Raw genomic sequence first — 21710 nt, 5'->3', positions numbered from 1 at the left:
TTTGGTATTAACAGAGTTTGTACTAACGAGATTCGACTGCAGGTCCTGGAGCAGGATTAGCAATGAACTGGATTGGTAACTTTCAGACTTTGCTTAGGTAGAAGAATGCCACTATATGACCATCATACCTGTGCAGGACACACAAAGAAAGCAATTGTAATCTGAATGTGCACAAATCATGCATAGACCTGTTGAGTCTTTGCGGTATGGAGTAAATCGCAAAATTGAAAATGAGAATTTATTCGAACTGTCTGCAATTTTCCGATTTCCCTCCACATGTATTTAATACACAAATCAATGTGAAGTGAGCAACTCTGACAGAGCAATCACTTCACATTCTGGTGGATCTGTAAGTTCTGTCTCCCTATATGCTTGTACTTGTAAAGTATCTTCAAGTTCATTATAGCAGTATGATTTGTTTTGTATTAGTTAAGAACTACATTTTAAACTTTAGTATAGAGAAATCTGTATGAGTGTCATCAATATTCATAATCATATGGAATAAAGTTTCTCAGTAGAAAAAAACACAATTTTCTTCTATTTATAAGGAAATTTTCTTCTATTCATGTAGGCATCCAAGAATCTTCCAAAAATTATGTTGCTCTCTCATCTCTCATCTCTTTCTCTCTCTCTCCACCCCCCCCCCCTTGATGACACAGAGAATTGACAAGCGTTGAATTCGAACCAACGGCCTTGGTAATGACTACCATTCTAGTCCCACCCATGCGGCTTGGATCGATGGCCATGCATGCTGTCCAACTGTCTGTGTTGCGGAAGTCGGTGGTCTCGGTCGATCTGCCACTAAGGGATGCAGTGTTACGCAAATTCAGAAGAACAAAAAAAACAAGGGTCTCGACAGAAGCTTGCAGTTTCACATATGTATTGTCTCACTTCAGTTACCGGCTCCAATACACAGATTCTCACAAAAATGTCCCATGGTGTCCCATGGTGTCCCATGGTGTTCCCAATGTCCCATGTATTTCCATTGTGTTCAATTGATGAAAATCCACAGGAGTTTCCCATGGTCAGCATAATTATTCATATGCAACTTTCCTTATAACTCATTATATATCGCCCCAAAATGGGCGCCTCATCTCGCAAATTCTCCCTCTGTTGTTCGCTTGATACGGGGATTTGCGATATTTTGGGACACGGAACGACCTTTGAACTGATCTACGCTTCAGTGCTTTTAACGACGGATACATGTACATGTACATATAATTATACACACGTATATGCTGAAGATTTTGGACCATTTTGTACTGAATGAGTAATTGTGTTTCTAACTTCGTGGTACGTTTAAGAGGCGGTACATGTACACCACAATGACATCGTACACCTTGGAACCTCTTCATTCCCGCCAAGACTTGATTGAAGACACTGTGAGACTCCTCAAAGAAGAGTGGCCAATGTGCTTGGCAGAAAGGTACGGTATCATAGCAGGTACACATATGTGCATAACTGCATGACAGAACGAAAATCCGTGGTTTGAGTGCGTGGAGGTCAAAGTATTTGACATAATACAGTGTGTATAAATCAAACAAAATGCAAGCAAAATAAAACGGATTGTCAGACGTCGGATGTGTAACCAACGTAGATAATATAGATATGGTTTGAAAGATACGCCCTTCCAACGTGACATCAAACGTCAAAATCTGATATTTTTTGACAGTCATGAGTAATTTTTCCAAGAGAGGTCAAATTGACCATGGGACCAAGTTTTCAATTTTAGGCATAAGAACAAAGGTAGCCTTAACCCTCTGTGTGGATATTTGCCTTGTATCAGTACAAAACAAATGTGTATAGCCAGTCAACACAATTATAAATACTTTCTTGTTAGGCCTACATAGGCGTCATGTAGGCCCTAATTATACAATTTACTTGTAAAGTATATGTCGTGTAAAGCGCGGTGCCAACCATATGAAGGTCGATGGGGGGGGGGGGGGGGGGAACATAACGTTACCCCTCCCCAACTATTTTCGTTCCTGAATAAACAAAATTGTAACATGCATTTTGCATTTTTATTCTATAGCTCAGAATAGCTGATTCAATGACTCCAAACTCGAAAATGATGTTTAAATATATGAAGATCTGAATTGCTGAAACAAATATTGGTTAAAGTAGTCAGAAATTGCCTCAGATCGCAAGACAGATCGTCTAGAATCCATTTTGTTTTCGGGGCCCTTCATGGTTTTGAATTGTTTTGTATGTACCACCCCCACTTTTGAGAAGCGATTGACGCCCTTTGCCGCTGCTTATAGAGCTAGGACCTATACCAGTTTGGTCTGGCTTGATTTGTACAATGGTTTGTACTTTGAATTTGGTGCCGGTGCCTGGGGCGGAGTAGAGCCTACGAAACAATTGTGCCTATGCCTACGGAACACCTAATCCGGGCCTGATTGCAGTCACACAGGCATGCGTGTTGAACGTATAGGGTGCTATTATGATAGCACCGTATGTTTAGTATGATTATTTTTTAAAATGATTTTATGATGCTACTGTTAATTGAACCAAGCTGACACCTTCGGTTTCAACTGGGACTTTCTTTTGTTGAATGCGGTATCAAGACTCGTTTCTCTCCTTTTATGAAAAAAAAAATGATTCTATTTTTTTTGCCTCAACTCCAGACTGCAAGTGGTTGAAACGCCAAAATGTACAGGTCTGCCCTGCTCACTGGTATTGATAGAAACACGAGAGGGCGCTAAAAGCGAAGTGCTGGGCCACGTGAGAATCGTACAAGTCCATCCACAATGTGAGCAGCGTGTGTATATTGAGTCAGGTACGTGTAAATGAGAAGCGGGTAGCCTTGTTCCCCTGGGGACGAGGCGAGCAGTACACTCCCACCTCGTCTCTCACCTGCTACCTGCTTCTATTGCATGGAATCGAGGTCGAAAATAAAGTCGGTCCTGGGGACGAGGTTTTTGCAGAAGGGATAGCCTACATTTTTTTCACTTGCATTAGTCTTGGTCCCAGACGTTATCTATCGATAAGAGTATCCTTTGGGCTCCCGACCACCCCCCCCCCCAAAAAAAACCCAAACAAACAAACAAACAAACAAACAAACAAACACCCCAACAAGCAGCAGCAGCAGCAGCAGCAGCAGCAGCAGCAAAAAACAGCAGCAGCAGCAGCAGCAGCAGCAATAAACCCACATTTAGCCTCCCAGCCGACCCTGTGTGTGGACGTGGAAACCCATTACAAAATAACAAAATACAAAATCCAAAATTTTACGAAAAACAGGCGCTTAGTTATTTGAAAAGCTATTGAAAATGAATACCAGATTTGTACGTGAAGTACGGTTTAAAAGCAACCAGTGGAATCCCAGAAGATGAGAGGATGTTGCCTCTCATCATATTTGAGGTGTTACTACAGCCAAAAAAGCGTATGTGACTTTATAATGTAAGTCAAGTATTCATCTTGCTAAATACGGTTTTATTATTTCATTCGGTGATATCAACTTATGAAAAAGTCATTGCAATTATACACAACTACAGACGGTACGCACTTGGCTTCGATTAATTTAGCCATCTATACTTGTAACTGTGACACGCGCGTACGGAATGTTCCCGATGTGTACCTTCTTAAGCCCGGTTCATACTTTCACGCGAAAGCTTGTGCGAAGCGAAATTCATGTCGTCAACAATTAATGGTGGACGCGCTTCGAATGTATTGTTGACGTCACGAATTTCGCTTCGCTTTCGCTTTCGCGTGAAGTATGAACCGGGCTTTACGCTTGCGACATCTTCATATCCTTACAAGTATTTGTGAAGAAGATCAGTATAGTGACCAGCGCTCCAGTGAGATAAGGCGATGGGGACAATGTTCTCCCTTGTCGCAATGGGTGACGACTGAAAACTTGTCCTTTTATTTGGAATGCCTGGACAATTAATTTCTTGTACATTTTCTCAGTGGCAATCAAGAGGAGTAGACGGAATCAAGGACTTGGCAGGAAGCTCCACGAACTGATCGAAGACTACGCTAAGAACTGCCTTGGAAGTCGGTACCTCCATGTCAGCGTCCGTTCTGAAAGCAACGAGGAGTATTATCGATGTCTTGGGTTTGAAGAATGCAAACAAGTGACCGTCATTGCTCCTAATGTATGTAACTTGGGCGGAAATTGACAGTGCTTTTGTATGGGGTGACTCCCAAAAAAATGCAACTCTAAAACATTTGCCACATTAAAAAATGTGATCTGTGATTTTTTATGTGTGGATAGCACATTAAAGCTGAGAGTTTTTTTTTACAAATACTGAACGAATCAATGAAGACAGCAAAGTAAGTTGCTGAGAAAATGGCAATTAAACACAACTCGTTTTTGGTCCATTCCAATGGCATTACCACAGTAAAGGGGTTCACACTGAACCTATTTGGATATGAAATGCATGTGGCGCATTGTGCGCTAAACCTTACAAACAACACGGCACATGATATAACGAGAGTGCTAATGAATTTGACGGAAATACCTTTGATTTTCCACATGAACAGGTATCTTATCTTTTAAAAATCTATTTTAAACCTTTTCAGAATCATTAAAATGAGAACATTTTTTAATAAATTGCACAAATGAAAGTCAATACCATTGCACAGCGGGCTTACAGTAACAGGTTTCACTGTTAATGTTTGAAGCACCTATGGAAAGGAAGAAAACACACTTCTTTAACATAATTGGCATTTTCTCAGCAACCCAATGTGCTGACTTCATGATTTTTTTTCAGTATTTGAACGAAAAAGCTCTCATGTTTTTGAAAAAGTGGATAACTGTTTCAGGGTTGCATTTGTTATGGGTCACCCTGAATTGTCCGTGCAATTTCGAGTTTCACCTACCCGATTTTTGTTAATTTCAATTGCTTTTATTTCTAGTAATACAATAGTCATTAAGCACTCTCAGCCTCACAAAATTAGTGTTGGCCCTCCAACAATTCAGTTCTCGTAGGACAGACTGGTTCCCACTGCCCTTTCAGCTTTTTTTTCACCGGAGACTTACATATGTCCCCCCGGCCCCCAAATAACAATAATAGTAATAACAATTACCGATAATTGGGTATTAGGGAGACATTCGCATAGACTTGTGCACACATTTTCCCCAAACTTTAATTACCCCTGACCCCAGTTGACCTTATCCTACCCCCACGAATTTCGGTATTTTTTTTTTTACTAATTGGACCACGAGCAATCGATCTAGCCTATTTGCGACTGTCAAATGTTGCCTCTAAGTAGGGTCTGTGGAATTAGGGAGACAGGAAATGTCTACCTAAGGTATAACTTATGACGCCAAAGTGTCTCCCAAAGGTTGGGCCTATACTTGCTATTGTAAATAAATAATGAAACGACTTTAACAATTTTTCTTATGGTATTTAAAAAGAAAAGAGTTGAAGAGCATTTTTTTTTTTCAAAAGCATTTACACTCAATATTTCGGTTCATTTTTCGTTGACAGGTTTTGCGTACGTTTCCCCACGCGAGGTGGAGCTGTCAGATGATTCCTGATGAGTGGAAATTCCTGTACGAAGGAGGCGAGATCGTCACTAAAGAAGAGGAAGACAAAGAATGGATTCGCAGATACGTGAAAGATTTGTACAAAGCGTGAAGGACAGCCATATACTTTCTGGACTGGAGAATAGTGCCAGCGCATTGAAGCAGCCTGGCCACGAATTATGTTTTCCCAAAACGAGATCCGACTTTATCAAAAGAGGGCGCTCTCTCTGCGTTATGCATATTCACGATGTCCAGGATTTATAGAATACAACAATGAATAATGCCGATGATATGCAGCTCATTTGTGGGCTGGTTGGAAGTAGTCCTGTCGTCTAGTTCAAACCCCAGTGAGCGTTTTTCACTTCTCATTAATACCTAACAAATAACTAACGTAAGGAAGGAACATTTCTCACAAGACGTAAAGCCTATCTTTGGTTTGTGTTGTGGAGAACATAACAAGGTATCATAGATATGCATGTAATGGACCATTCAGAAGATGGGAAACGGATGTCGTTTGGGAAAAATCACAGCCTGGCCACCAGGGCCACGCAGCCAAAGGGGATCAACGTGCAGCAAAATTAAATATTTAATAACCCCCCCCCCCAAAAAAAAGGATTCATTAGTTTTCCGACCTAAAGGAATCCAACAGTATTAGCGTGTGGCCTTGTCTTAAGCGGGTTTTTTGTATCAATCCATTTATGTTTGTCATTTAGACGCTAATTGCTGATGATTAATATTTGTACGTCCTCATTGTGCCGATTGACTGCTTTTTTGTGTGTAGGAATACAAAATCTAACTTGTATTTAACATGTACATGTACCTATGCAAAACGCAGTGTCAATCTATTTGGTCTTTAATTTTTTACGCTAGCGATTTGGGCGCAGAATTCGGCAGCGCAATTGGCAACGGCATGAAACAAGCAAAATGCATCTGCGTTAGTATCAGATGACTTTCTAAGACGGACTTAAGTATCTCGACTCAGTATCAATAATTTAGTGACGGGGAGCTTCTTTTTTTCATCGAAATAGATATAATGCCACTCCCTTTTAGACTTCCAACAACACCACGGTAATAAATACTTTATTATACAAGATAGTCTTACTACATATCCGGACAAAAATTCGATTTTATTCCGATGTAAAGATTCAGCAGTTCGTTTACATCCCACCGGTCTTGCGTACTTTCGTCTATGCGACGTGGGAAGGCCATGTAATTCCTGATGAGTGGAAATCCCTGTTCGAAGGAGGCGATCTCCTCGCCAAGTGGTATGGGCAGCAGCTTGGAAGTTCGAAATGGGGGCGGGCCCGGGGGTCAGGGCGGCTGGACACCATCTGACTATAGTGTTGCTGCTGTGCATCACAGAGTCGGGTTGACTAGGCCAAACCGACCCGAAACATTATACATGTAGATATAAACCGAATCCGAACTGAAACAGATCGTACCGGGTCGTACCGGGCACAGTGACTCTGCAATATACATGTATATTGCACCATGTGAATTTCCGAACTGTTTCGGTGTATTTCGGTTTATTTCGGGGGTTTTCCAAATGGCTAATTAACCGACCCTACCGACCCAACCCGAAAATCACAAAATTAGGAAACTTCGACGCAAGCCAATCAACTGTTGCAAACTGAAAGTATCGATAAAATAAGGCCGTGGTAAGTCAAGCTATACCATTTTCCCCGAGTACTGCAGGTATTCCAGTACGAGTACTTTGATAATCGAGTACAATTTCGACATGCCCAGTACGAGTACATTGCTGCCCGAGTACGAGTACCGTCATTTCGAGTACGAGTACTTTGTCATTCGAGTGCAAGTGCGAGTACTCAAAAAAAAAGTACACAAGTACATGTAGTACTCGAGAGTACCGAGTACGAGTACTACAACACTGGAGAAATGTGGTGCACAGGCAATATCTATACAGAGTGAGTCAAAAAAAGGAAACACAAGATTGTAGGACCAATCTTTTAATGAAGTTCTGCATGTACGTAGTACTATTAGATTCTAGGATATGAAAGCCTAATTGATAAGCTTTCTTTTTGTACAAGAATTCAAATCGCTCATGTACTTTTCTCCAACCACCGTTTTAAATTTCTGTCTACGGATCACAAAAAAAGGTAATCGTTCCTTCAGCAAAACTAAAAAACAATTCACATAGGGATGAGTGCGAATTGCTTTCGGTTTGCTGAAAGAAAACACATTTTTTCAGTGATACATGGACAGAACTTGAAAGATAGTGGATAGCAATGCCGGCAAGCTAACGTTTACTAAAGGTTTGCCGGCGGCAATCCGTATTACGGCGCTCCTTGAGTGCCATCCACTTCTTTATTTACTCAGATGAATTATCACGTCATGTTGACATATCACCGAGAGTAAGGCGACTTAATCACATTAAATGTATCGCCAAGTCGACTTACCGAATATTTTATAATAGGAACGTTTTCCCTTTGGAATGTTGTTGTCAGTCTCTCTTTTTGGAAAAGCCGAATATATATTGGCTAATAGGACATGATGCAAACCGCCTTGCGAGTGGTCGGTTTCAGAGTACAGGTTACTGATGAGGCTACCGTGTATAAAACCATGCATGCGGTGCTCAATCGATACCGATTCGCAAGGCTTTCTACCGGCTTCTCCTTGCAGGGGAGTCAAAAAAGAAAATGACTGAATTTGAAAATATTTAAAAATATTCGGCTTGCTCAATTTCATTATTAAAAAATGATAAGGTACATCTTATTGACTTTTAACTGTGAACATTTCACGTCATTTGCATATTTTATTCCCGCGTTATGTCTAAAACAAGAAAAGTTTGCGGTAGCACCATGTGAATAAATCTCTTTTGTGAGTATGTGTGGTTCTGAAAAGAACCGAGGGACTCAAAGTTTCGAACAGTATGCTCTGCCCGTCGTCAGGAGAATGTTATTCACATGCTGCTATCGCAAACTTTTCTTGTCTTAGTATCTTTCCACCATGCAAACCTACAAATCTCACGTTATGTCTATTTGAATAAAAAGATCACAAACAACTCGGCTGTCCACCTCTGATAATTCTACGAACTGGTTATACACTGAGTATTATGAAACATTGACGTTTTCCCACCTCGATGATTGAACGAGAACTTGCAAAGGATTTTCATATCGCTAACGACATTTCAGAAGAAAAAGAGTTGACTTGTTCCTCATATGCAAACCATTACAACTGACAGTAAAAACAATGGTCTTGATTTCAATTATTAATACATGTATCTCATTTTAATGAATGCTTGTGTGTATTATCACTACGCTCAATGGCACTCCAAGGACAGCTATAAAATAGTTTCTTTAAGTAAAACATGCATAACTTCTGTTGGCATAGATCAATATCAGTAATTGCTTTTTTTTTCAGATGAGTGGAAGAACATGCTCTTATTAGACATACTTCATTGTATCAAATTTGTGTATCAAATTTGATTGCATTTGGATCACCTTGTAGACGATAATAATTGCCGTATATGCACAACAATCGGGGCGGAACCAGGAATTTGTGTTGGGGGGGGGGGGGTTCATCAGCAAATCAATGCTGAAATGTAGACAGGTTTTTTTGTCCGGACACTTAGCTCCTTAAAATCAATGGTGGGGGGGGGGGGGGGGGGGCGTACCATGCTTTCAAAGCGGTCGCTTTTCAAATCCGACGATTATTAACAATTTTTTACGGGATGTACAAATACCCCCTAACCCAGCATCGTATTTTGGGGAAAGGCGTATAATACCAGTATAATTTCTCGGGGTGTCGGAGTAGGGGCGCTGGGCAGTACTATTGTACAGGATTACCCCGTAACGTCTCACGAATGGGCTATTGTGTACACAGTACAGGTGCATGCAAAGGCCTCAATTGAATAGCCATTCGGAGCCAGTTGAATATAATTTTTTATGATTTGGGAAAAGCTTGGCTAGGCTTGACTTGTCTTTTTTTATTGCCACAAGAAGATTTAATTTTACCTCAAAATAAGTCATCAACTATTTACATCATTACGATGTTATCAAAATATAAAACAACAAACCAAAAAATTCGACCAAATTTATTTCTTTGTAGATTGTGTTTATCTGGCTTACAAACTCATGGGGCATCGAACAGGGGACATCAGTGGTTTAGTCGAGACAACACACAAAGACATGTAAAAGTAGAACTAAAGGAAAGTTGAGTGTCAATACGTTTGTGGTACATTTTGAAAAGTGTAAATTATTTTCGCAAACGGACTTGATATTTCTTAATTATTTAATAGCATTCCTAGAAACTAATACCCGACGACACCGAGACTGAAAATTGATCAAAATGCGGCGCGCAGAGGCAACTAATGGTTGTGTCTCTTTCGTTGATGTTCATAAAAAATGCAAAACGTCTGCTCGTGTATTTCCTTTACACACATGAAGCGGCACAAAGACGGATAATTAATGATGTCATTAGAGTTGTTTTCATTGAAAAGGTATTGTTGCTTTGATGCAAAGCGTTTGGGTATTATCATCTATGGAGAAGCAGTTAAGCTTGACGAACATGCAACGCATGATTGTATAGTTTTGGGAATTTGAAAGGTTATTGTTGGTATAATTATATACGTGCTTTTTCAAAATTTCGATTTTTCTTTTCCGAACGAAATGTAAAAGAAATATAATGTCCTGCAACAAATGCCCTCCCCCCGGCGCTCCCCATTTAAAATCTTGAAATGAACACAAATTTGTCTTTGTCTTCAGTGCCCCAGATTTAATGTTGGCAATAAGAGCTTTTATAGTGAATTGTTATCAAATTATTTCTCGTAATATATCAGACAAGAGTTTTGCTAATTTTCCGATATTCCAATTTAAGCCGTGAGAGTCGTTTTATCTTAAATATGATCTCAATGTGATTTAAAGCAAATCTTGAATTTGTAAGTGTCATTTCTAGGCAACCTGTCAATAAAGACATTTTTGTGAATTTATGATTGTTAATGTTTAACGTGAAGTGAATTACTTTTCAACGGGATAAATAGGGGAAAACAAGGCAGAGGTGTGATTTCCTACGAACCTTGGGGTTGTAATTTAAAACAAGAAAAAATCCACGAACATGAAAAAATCCACGACAGTGATTCAACAACGGGATATCAATGCAGAACGAGATTTTTGCATGTCATCATCTCCACATCGTAAGTCGACTTGGCGAGATAATTCATCTCGACTAGTTGTCATCTCGACTTCAGGAAGACGACTTAGCGAGATATTTCATCTGGACAAGTCGTAATCTCGACTTCGGAAAGTCGACTTGACGAAATAATACATCTGGACAAGTCGTCATGTCAACTTATGGAAGTCGACTTGGAGAGATAATGCATCTGGACAAGTCACCAAGTCGACTTTATTAAGTCGACTTGGCAAGATGATACATCAGGACAAGTCGTCAAGTCGACTTCGGTAAGTCGACTTGGCGATACATTTTATGTGATTAAGTCGCCTTACTCTCGGTGATATGTCAACATGACGTGATAATTTATCTGAGTAAATAAAAAAGTGGATGGCACTCAAGGAGCGCCGTAATATGGATTGCCGCCGGCAAACCTTTAGTATTAACGTTAGCTTGCCGGCATTGCTATCCACTATCTGTAAAGTTCTGTCCATGTATCACTGAAAAAATGTGTTTTCTTTCAGCAAACCGAAAGCAATTCGCACTCATCCCCATATGTATTGTTTTCGTTTTTCTGAAGGTACGCTTACCTTTTTTGTGATCCGTAGACAGAAATTTAAAACGGTGGTTGGAGAAAAGTACATGAGCGATTTGAATGATTCTTGTACAAAAAGAAAGCTTATCAATTAGGCTTTCATATCCTAGAATCTGATAGTACTACGTACATGCAGAACTTCATTAAAAGATTGGTCCTACCATTTTGGGTTTCCTTTTTTTCGACTCACTCTGTATAGATATTGCCTGTGCACCACATTTCCCCAGTGTTGTAGTACTCGTACTCGGTACTCTCGAGTACTACTTGTGTACTTTTTTTGAGTACTCGCACTCGCACTCGAATGTCAAAGTACTCGTACTCGAAATGACGGTACTCGTACTCGGGCAGCAATGTACTCGTACTGGGCATGTCGAAATTGTACTCGATTATCAAAGTACTCGTACTGGAATAGCAGTACTCGGGAAAAATGGTATAGCTTAACTTACCACGGCCTTATAATATTTTATCGATAATTTCAGTTTGCAACGGTTGATTGGCTTGCGTCGAAGTTTCCTGATTTTGTGATTTTCGGGTTAGGCCGGTAGGGTCGGTTAATTAACCATTTGGAAAAAAACAGAAATAAACCGAAATACACCGAAACAGTTCGGAAATTCACATGGTGCAATATACATGTATAATGCAGAGTCACTGTGCCCGGTACGACCCGGTACGATCTGTTTCGGTTCAGATTCGGTTTATATCTACATGTAGGCCTATAATGTTTCGGGTCGGTTTGGCCTGGTCAACCCGACTCTGCGATGCACAGCAGCAACACTAAAGCCAGATGGTGTCCAGCCGCCCCCGACCCCCAGGCCCGCAATTATGCTCAAAGGTCATTTTTTTTGTGGTTGACCATTGTTCCAATTCAGAAGGTACATGCTGCTATAACCACTCCTTTAATTCAGAAAAGGCACTTTGTTTACCGCAATGACGTACACCTTGGAACCTCTTCATTCCCGCCAAGACTTGATTGAAGACACTGTAAGACTCCTCAAAGAAGAGTGGCCAATGTGCTTGGCCGAAAGGTAAGAACCTGCATGTGTGCATGATAAAAAAATGCTGCCAGAAGCGCAACACTGGTCTCATTCGCAAGGGGCCTTGGGGCCGGGGAGGGGCTCACTAGTTATTGAGGTGGGCACACAGGGGTTAGTCTTAGTTTAAAAAAAGTACAAAGCTATAATTCTCGGAGGTAGGTCGACTGCGCCTCCACGCCTCCACGCAGCCATATCGGATGCGCGGATATAGAATGGAGTGGCCCTGTATTCTATAGTTGTACCAGCTATATTTAGCCTTCTCCAATCCAAATTCTCAGCGTAGAGGGGCACAAGTGTGTGGCAAGGGACTCGAGCAAGAGGAGGGGAATGGGGAGCCCTAATTACATACATAACAATTCCTCATGTGCTAGTACATCAACAGTGCATTAATACAGAAACGGCCTCGATGCTTTTGGTAAGTTTGTACACACACCAACGAGGCTATTGCTTTGTGCATGATCGGTAGCAGTGACCTCTATCTGACCGATCAGCTAGCTGCGTGATGGCCTTCCATGGACACGCCTCGCCGGTCGTGATTTACGAATGTGGTTTGTGGCCGGCAAGCAAGTGTAAATGACTGCCACGGTCATAGGGTTGCAGACAAGTAAATAAACTTCCATTGACCCCAATGATAAATGCTCCCACTACAGAAATTCGGGGAAAATACTCACAACTCTCCAAAGTGTTCGAGACACACATCAAATTAAAGCTTATTTCATCATCTTTCATTTTCTTTTCAATTTAAGGCCAAAAAAAAAAAATATTCGGTCTCTGGTCAGACCAAAGTTCCGGAATTGACGCGGCGACGCGGGTTTTTTTCTTTTTTTTCTTTTTTTTCTTCAAGCTTGGATTGTACAGACAAGGTGGGGTACTATTTTGCTTTTTTGGTGTCCTCATGTACATTGGTGTCCTTCATAATTTACCTTGGTGCTCTCGATCATTTGCCGTGGTGCAATTTCCCATTCCTTGGTGCTCTTTGGTAAAAAAAAATTGAGGAGGTGCGGCAATAGAGGGCGCTGTTGGAGCAACCGCGGAACATTTTGGAAAAAAAAGATTGACGCGCATGAATAAAATCGACGCGCGCGCTGACCAACGGACCGACTTATTTTTTTGTTGGCCTAAGGGGGGTTAAATGATGACTTTTAGGAGAAATTACCATTCGAAGATGATCACCCCTTAAAATAGTCTTGAAATCTATCGCCATTTTGAAAGACGATGCCTACACTCCATTGTAAAATAGAGCGCTTTGAGGGCCCCAATTTCATCCAAATTGAACGGAACTGCGAGCTCACAGTCCTGTGCACGGCTTCCACCCATATTTTTTACAAACCCTCTAGTTCATGGTCCACAGCATGCTCAAATACTGAAGATTTTTAGGGCATGCTAATCGTGATTTGGCCGGCGTAGGCAATTTCGGACCGATTTGTCTGCACCGATAGGGGTCGAAGTGACCACGCTGTGATGTGGCAGCATATGGCCTATGTGCAAACTCGTCCCCAAGGTGTCGAGCAGTACGCGCCCATCACAACCTGCTCTCTCACCCTGGTATTGGATCATTGGCATGTGCAAAATGTTTGAACACGTATGCAAATATAAAAAAAAAATATTTCGCCGACCCCCTCGCAGCCATGCGGTTGCGAAGGGCGATTTCTAAAGATTACGTAACACTTTACTTTGAATGAAACTACATGTACACACACAATCATGTTCACGTTGGGGGGCGAAATCTTTGAAAATTAATTTCTCCCGTTTGGAAGACCGTATCTTCATGCAACTTTCAGGGTTTATTTCCCTTATAATGATCCAAGTACGGTGCTACAAATCGTTGTGATGTGTTCTTTACTTTTCGTTGAAATTCAATCTTGAAAAAACATAATGAAGAAAAAAATAGGTTAAAGCTTGACTGGTTCCTATATAACCCCATAAGTTTGTGCATAAACTGCATTTCTTGCTTGTCATCCATTCTAATGATGCAGTGCGCATGTCAAAAAGATGGCTCGCCGCGATATGGACAGGGCTACCGCATGGTACGTGCACTGTTCCGGTGTCCACTTGCAACATACTGCGTAAACAATATTCGCGGAGGGACACGTTTTGTTTGTTAAGTTTTAAAACTTTTTCAAGAGAAGATACAACATTTGCAAACATCAAAAAACGAAATAATCAAATTATCACGAAGTACCTTACTGGATTGTTAGGGAGTGTCAGTCTAAAGCACCCTGTAAAATCGTGGCTCCTGGTGTGCCGACATTTTCAAGATAAATTGTATTTTTCCAAAGCTGGTCGGCCGACTACTCGTTAGAGAAATTTTTTTTTTCTCAAAAACTGCTCCGGCTAACTTTTCATATTAATCTATTCTGCATTTTCTTTATTTGCAATTGATCATTACACACCTAGAAGGGGAACAAACCTGCTAGACTGATTCTCTGACCTTAAAATTCCCCAAAGTCTACAAATTGCTCCATTTAACCTTAAGTGGGGTCAGGGAACCAGACTACAAGAACTTGATTGGTTTTCTTGTTTTTTTTTCTAGCATCTACAAGCCCAAAAAGTGAAACTAGTCAGTTTATCAATATTTGCTATAACAAACTAATCCTCCAAATCCATTTATTTCTGAAAATTGCAACAAAAGCAAATGTTGTACATTTCCTTTAATTTTGATGAGTTTCTAACATAATGTTAGTTTCCAGTGATTGGAAATGAAGCATAAAATAAGACATTTAATCATTACTTTTGCTTTGAAATACCTTGTGTGATTGTTGTCAGGCCCGGATTACCCAATAGGCACAGGACGTAGGCACTGTGCCTAGGGCCTACGACAAATTCGGGGGCCAACGAAAATGTTGGGGCCTACGAAAATACCGCAGTGTGCCATAAAACACAATAGGCCTACCAACACGCACTCACGCAGAAAACAGTTTTAGGGTCTCTCAGAATGTTTGATTTCACCAACTGATGCTATACAATGTAGGCCTACATCATGTATAGGCGTCATGTAGGCCATACATTTTACGTGTAAAGTATATGTCGTGTAAAGCGCGGTGCCAACCATGGGCGTCGATAGGGGGCCGGTGGAACATGACGTTACCCCTCCCCAACTATTTTCGTCCCTGAATAAACAAAATTGTAACGTACATATTTCCTTTTTATTATAAAACTTAGAATAGCTGATCCGATGACTCAAAACTCGAAAATGATGTTTTAAAAAAACTTTTGCTGAAACAAATATTGGTTAAAGTGGTCAGAAATTGCCTGAGATCGCATGACAGAGCGTCTAGAATCCATTTTGTATTTTGCTTATAGAGCTAGGACCTATACCAGTTTTGTCTGGCTTGATTTGTACAGTGGTTTGTACTTTGATTTTGGTGCCGGTGCCTGGGGTGGAGTATTAGGGCCTACGGAACAAAGGTGCCTAGGGCCTACGGAACACCTAATCCGGGCCTGATTGCAGTCACACAGACATGCGTGTAGATCAAACGTATAGGGTGCTATTATGATAGCACCCTATACGTTTATATGATTATATTTAAAATGATTATTATGTCATTTTATGATGCTACTGTTAATTGAACCAAGCCGACACCTTCGGTTTCAACTGGGACTTTGTTTTGTTGAATGCGGTATCAAGATTCTTTTTCTCTCCTTTTTCGAAAAAAAAAATGATTCAATTTTTTTTTGCCTCAACTCCAGACTGCAAGTGGTTGAAACGTCAAAATGTACTGGTCTGCCCTGCTCACTGGTATTGATAGAAACACGAGAGGGCGCTAAAAGCGAAGTGCTGGGCCACGTGAGAATCGTACAAGTCCATCCACAATGTGAGCAGAGTGTGTATATTGAGTCAGGTACGTGTAAATGAGAAGCGGGTAGCCTTGTTCCCCTGGGGACGAGGCGAGCAGTACACTCCCACTACCTCGTCTCTCACCTGCTACCTGCTTCTATTACGTGGAATCGAGGTCAACAACGACAACGACAACAACAACCACAACAACCACAACAACCACAACAACCACAACAACCACAACAACAACAACAAGTACAACAACAACAACAACAACCACAACAACAACAACAACAACAAACCCACACTTTTTATTACCGCCGACCCTGTGTGTGGACAAAATACAAAATACAAAACTTAACGCAAACAGGCGCTTAGTTATTTGAAAAGCTATTGAAAATGAATACCAGATTTGTACGTGAAGTACGGTGTAAAAGCAACCAGTGGAATCCCAGAAGTTGAGAGGATGTTGCCTCTCATCATACTTAAGGTGTCACTACAGAAAATAAAACGTTTGCGACTATATAATGTAAGTCAAGTATACATCTTGCTAAATACGGTTTTATTATTTTATTCGGTATTATACAACACCTGAATAAATCCCCGTCATCTGATTGGTGAATTGTAGATCACGTGACATATTATTATTCGGTATAATGCACGGTGCGACCATGCGTTATACCCATGCGTTATACCGTTTCACTTTGCGCTTGTTCCATGACGCGGTATTTGCGTGCAAAATGCATGCTGGTGTGCGCGTTCAGCGTAGCGCGTATTGTTTCAAAGAGCCAGCGCTACAGCGTTGGGTTCAAACATTTTCGTGAAGGGGTAGTTCAACATCTTTAAAATCAAAATAAATTGTAGTTTATAATTTACCAATCGAATGACGAGAATTTATTCAGGTGTTGTATAAAACAAATAACGAATGTTTTACGTTCGTGCGATGGAAAGAATAATTTCATTCGGTGACAGATTGAATGTTCTATTCCACTCGGCTTCGCCTCGTGGAATAGAACATTCAATCTGTCACCTCATGAAATTATTCTTACCATCGCACTCACAAACATTCGTTATTTGTATATTATACAACACCTGAATAAATCCCCGTCATCTGATTGGTGAATTGTAGATCATGTGACATATTATTATTCGGTATAATGCACGGTGCGACCATGCGTTATACCCATGCGTTATACCGTTTCACTTTGCGCTTGTTCCATGACGCGGTATTTGCGTGCAAAATGCATGCTGGTGTGCGCGTTCAGCGTAGCGCGTATTGTTCCAAAGAGCCAGCCTTACAGCGTTGGGTTCGAACATTTTCGTGAAGGGGTAGTTCAACATCTTTAAAATCAAAGTAAATTGTAGTTTATAATTTACCAATCAAATGACGAGAATTTATTCAGGTGTTGTATAAAACAAATAACGAATGTTTTACGTTCGTGCGATGGAAAGAATAATTTCATTCGGTGACAGATTGAATGTTCTATTCCACGAGGCGAAACATTCAATCTGTCACCTCATGAAATTATTCTTACCATCGCACTCACAAACATTCGTTATTTGTTCAATATCAACTTATGATAAAGTCATTGCAATTATACACAACTAGAGACGGTACGCACTTGGCTTCGATTAATTTAGCCATCTATACTGGTACTCTGACACGCGTGTACGGCATGTTCCCGATGTGACCTTTTATACAACGCCTGAATAAAATTTCATCTGATTGGTGGATCATTGATCACATGTCATTGAATTCCTCGTACCAACGCACGGTGCGCGCGTGGCGCGCAGCGCACAGTGCAATGGAAGTTCTATTGCACGGTGAATACAACTTCCATTGCACGGTCATTGCTGCTGGTGGTGGCGCTGTTTTAAATCGAGTTAAATTGAATACGATTGTTCTCAACCTGTTGAACAGTTTGCATTAATATAAATATGATGAAGTTGTCGAACTTTCAAACAGTTTTTAACCTGAGAAAATTGGCTATTAAAAGTCAACCAATCAGATGACAAGGATTTATTCAGGTGTTATATAAAACAAATAATGAATGTTTCACGTTCGTGCAATGGAAAATATAATTTCATTCGGTGACAGATGAAATGTTCCATTCCACTCGGCTACGCCTCGTGGAATGGAACATTTCATCTGTCACCTCATGAAATTATTCTTACCATTGCACTCACAAACATTCATTATTTGTATACTAATGCTTGCGACATCTTCATATCCTCACAAGTATTTGTGACGAAGATCAGTATAGTGACCAGCGCTCCAATGAGATAAGGCGATGGGGACGATGTTCTCCCTTGCCCCAATGGGTGACGACTGAAAACTTCGTCCTTTTATTTGGAATGCCTCGATAATTAATTTCTTCAACATCGTTGTACATTTTCTCAGTGGCAATCAAGAGGACTAGACGAAATGAAGGACTTGGCAGGAAGCTCCACGAACTGATCGAAGACTACGCTAAGAACTGCCTTGGAAGTCGGTACCTCCATGTCAGCGTCCGTTCTGAAAGCAACGAGGCGTATTATCGATGTCTTGGGTTTGAAGAATTCAAACAAGTGACCGTCATTGCTGCTAATGTATGTATCTTGGGCGGAAATCGACAGTGCTTTTGCATGGGGTGACTCCCCAAAAAAGCAACCCTTAAACATTTGCCACATTCAAAAACGTGATCTGTGAATTTGTATGTGTTGGATAGCACATTAAAGCTGAGAGCTTTTTTTTCAAATACTGAACAAATCATGAAGACAGCAAAGTGAGTTGCTGAGAAAATACCAATTAAGTAACACAACTCGTTTTTTGTCCATTCCAATGGCATTACCACAGTAAAGGGATTCACACTGTACCTATTTGGATATGAAATGCATGTGGCCCATTGTGTCCTAATCCATACAAACAACACGGCACATGATAGGACAAGAGTGCTAATGAATTTGACGAAAAACCTTTGATTTTACCCCTGAACAGGTATCTTATCTTTTTAAGTTCTATTTTAAAACCTTTTCAGCATCATTAAAATGTCAAAAATTTAAATAAATTGCACAAATGAAAGACTATAATATTGCACGGTGGGCTTACAGTAACATGTTTCACTGTTTGAAGCATCTTTGGAAACAATTCTTTTACATATTTGGCATTTTGTCAACAACCCAATGTGCTGTCATGATTTTTTTCTCCAGGATTTGAAAGAAAAAGCTCTCATGTTTTTGAAAAAAAAGGGCAACTGTTTCAGCGTTGCATATGTTTTCGGTCACCCTGAACTGTCCGTGCAATTTCGAGTTTCACCTACCCGATTTTTGTTAATTTCAATTGCTTTTATTTCTAGCAATACAATAATTATTAAGTACCCTCAGTTCACAAAATTATAGTTGGCCCTACAATAATTCAGTTTTCGTAGGACAGACTGGTTCCCACTGCCCTTTCAGCTTTTTTTCTCCGGAGACTTACATATGCCCCCCCCCCCCCCAAATAAATAATAATAATAGTAATAATAATTACCGATAATTGGGTATTAGGGAGACATTCGCATAGACTTGTGCACACATTTTCCCCAAACTTTAACGACCCCTGACCCCAATTTGACCTTATCCTACTCCCACGAATTTCGGTATTTTGACTAATTGGACCACGAGCAATCGATCTAGCCTATTTGCGACTGTCAAATGTTGCCTCTAAGTAGGGGCTGTGGAATTAGGCAGACATTGATATGTCTCCCTAAGGTATAACTTATGACGCCAAAGTGTCTCCCAAAGGTTGTACTTGCTATTATAAATAAATAACGAAACGACTCAAACATTTTCTTTTGGTATTTAAAAAGAAAAGAGTTGAAGAGCAGTCTCTTTTTTTTTCAAAAGTGTTTACACTCAATATTTCGGTTCATTTTCGTTGACAGGTTTTGCGTACGTTTCCCTACGCGAGGTGGAGCTGTCAGATAATTCCTGATGAGTGGAAATTCCTGTACGAAGGAGGCGAGATCGTCACTAAAGAAGAGGAAGACAAAGAATGGATTCACAGATACGTGAAAGATTTGTACAAAGCGTGAAGGACAGCCATATACTTTCTGGACTGGAGAATAGTGCCAGCGCATTGAAGCAGCCTGGCCACGAATTATGTTTTCCCAAAACGAGATCCGACTTTATCAAAAGAGGGCGCTCTCTCTGCGTTATATGCATATTCACGATGTCCAGGATTTATAGAATACAACAATGAATAATGCCGATGATATGCAGCTCATTTGTGGGCTGGTTGGAAGTAGTCCTGTCGTCTAGTTCAAACCCCAGTGAGCGTTTTTCACTTCTCATTAATACCTAACAAATAACTAACGTAAGGAAGGAACATTTCTCACAAGACGTAAAGCCTATCTTTGGTTTGTGTTGTGGAGAACATAACAAGGTATCATAGATATGCATGTAATGGACCATTCAGAAGATGGGAAACGTATGTCGTTTGGGAAAAATCACAGCCTGGCCACCAGGGCCACGCAGCCAAAGAGGATCAACGTGCACCAAAATTAAATATTTAATAACCCCCCCCCCCAAAAAAAAAAAAGATTCATTAGTTTTCCGACCTAAAGGAATCCAACAGTATTAGCGTGTGGCCTTGTCTTAAGCGGGTTTTTTGTATCAATCCATTTATGTTTGTCATTTAGACGCTAATTGCTGATGATTAATATTTGTACGTCCTCATTGTGCCGATTGACTGCTTTTTTGTGTGTAGGAATACAAAATATAACTTGTATTTAACATGTACATGTACCTATGCAAAACGCAGTGTCAATCTATTTGGTCTTTAATTGTTACGCTAGCGATTTGGGCGCAGAATTCGGCAGCGCAATTGGCAACGGCATGAAACAAGCAAAATGCATCTGCGTTAGTATCAGATGACTTTCTAAGACGGACTTAAGTATCTCGACTCAGTATCAATAACTTAGTGACGGGGAGCTTCTTTTTTTTCATCGAAATAGATATAATGCCACTCCCTTTTAGACTTCCAACAACACCACGGTAATAAATACTTTATTATACAAGATAGTCTTACTACATATCCGGACAAAAATTCTATTTTATTCCAATGTAAAGACTCTTCAGCAGTTCGTTTACATCCCACCGGTCTTGCGTACTTTCGTCTATACGACGTGGGAAGGCCATGTAATTCCTGATGAGTGGAGATCCCTGTACGAAGGAGGCGATCTCCTCGCCAAGTGGTATGGGCAGCAGCTTGGAAGTTCGAAATGGGGGCGGGCCCGGGGGTCAGGGCGGCTGGACACCATCTGACTATAGTGTTGCTGCTGTGCATCACAGAGTCGGGTTGACTAGGCCAAACTGACCCGAAACATTATACTGTACATGTAGATATAAACCGAATCCGAACTGAAACAGATCGTACCGGGTCGTACCGGGCACAGTGACTCTGCAATATACATGTATATTGCACCATGTGAATTTCCGAACTGTTTCGGTGTATTTCGGTTTATTTCGGGATTTTTCCAAATGGCTAATTAACCGACCCTACCGACCCAACCCGAAAATCACAAAATTAGGAAACTTCGACGTAAGCCAATCAACTGTTGCAAACTGAAAGTATCGATAAAATAAGGCCGTGGTAAGTCAAGCTATACCATTTTCCCCGAGTACTGCAGCTATTCCAGTACGAGTACTTTGATAATCGAGTACAATTTCGACATGCCCAGTACG

General features: G+C 40.6%; 1 protein-coding gene across 3 annotated transcripts; it reads left to right on the top strand.

Moving 5' to 3' along the window:
* Positions 1-1299: 1299 nt before the first annotated feature.
* LOC119741856 (N-alpha-acetyltransferase 80-like) lies at positions 1300-20421 on the top strand. Of its 3 annotated transcripts, none has more exons than XM_038217772.1 (4): positions 1300-1426; positions 2628-2779; positions 3910-4097; positions 19910-20421. In XM_038217772.1, exons 1-4 carry the CDS (start codon positions 1314-1316, stop codon positions 20057-20059), a joined length of 603 nt encoding a protein of 200 aa, XP_038073700.1. In that variant the 5' UTR covers positions 1300-1313; the 3' UTR covers positions 20060-20421. The 3 variants fall into 3 exon arrangements, with proteins under 3 accessions (XP_038073700.1, XP_038073701.1, XP_038073699.1); XM_038217773.1 differs by lacking the exon at positions 19910-20421 and adding an exon at positions 5436-6574 and having other exon boundaries at positions 2628-2752; XM_038217771.1 differs by lacking the exon at positions 19910-20421 and adding an exon at positions 5436-6574.
* Positions 20422-21710: the final 1289 nt, after the last annotated feature.

The sequence above is a fragment of the Patiria miniata genome, unplaced genomic scaffold (assembly GCF_015706575.1).
Source record: "Patiria miniata isolate m_02_andy unplaced genomic scaffold, ASM1570657v1 HiC_scaffold_5, whole genome shotgun sequence".
Classification (NCBI taxonomy): Eukaryota; Metazoa; Echinodermata; class Asteroidea; order Valvatida; family Asterinidae; genus Patiria; species Patiria miniata.
Note: the sequence above shows the minus strand (reverse complement) of the source record. Positions and strands in the feature narration are given on the sequence as shown.

Excerpts from the sequence above, each read along its gene's own strand:
- LOC119741856 (XM_038217772.1), top strand. The coding sequence starts at position 1,314 with ATGTACACCACAATGACATCGTACACCTTGGAACCTCTTCATTCCCGC. Across the intron at positions 1,427-2,627 it reads CCAATGTGCTTGGCAGAAAG|ACTGCAAGTGGTTGAAACGC; the intron begins GTACGGTATCAT and ends CCTCAACTCCAG. Across the intron at positions 2,780-3,909 it reads GCGTGTGTATATTGAGTCAG|TGGCAATCAAGAGGAGTAGA; the intron begins GTACGTGTAAAT and ends ACATTTTCTCAG.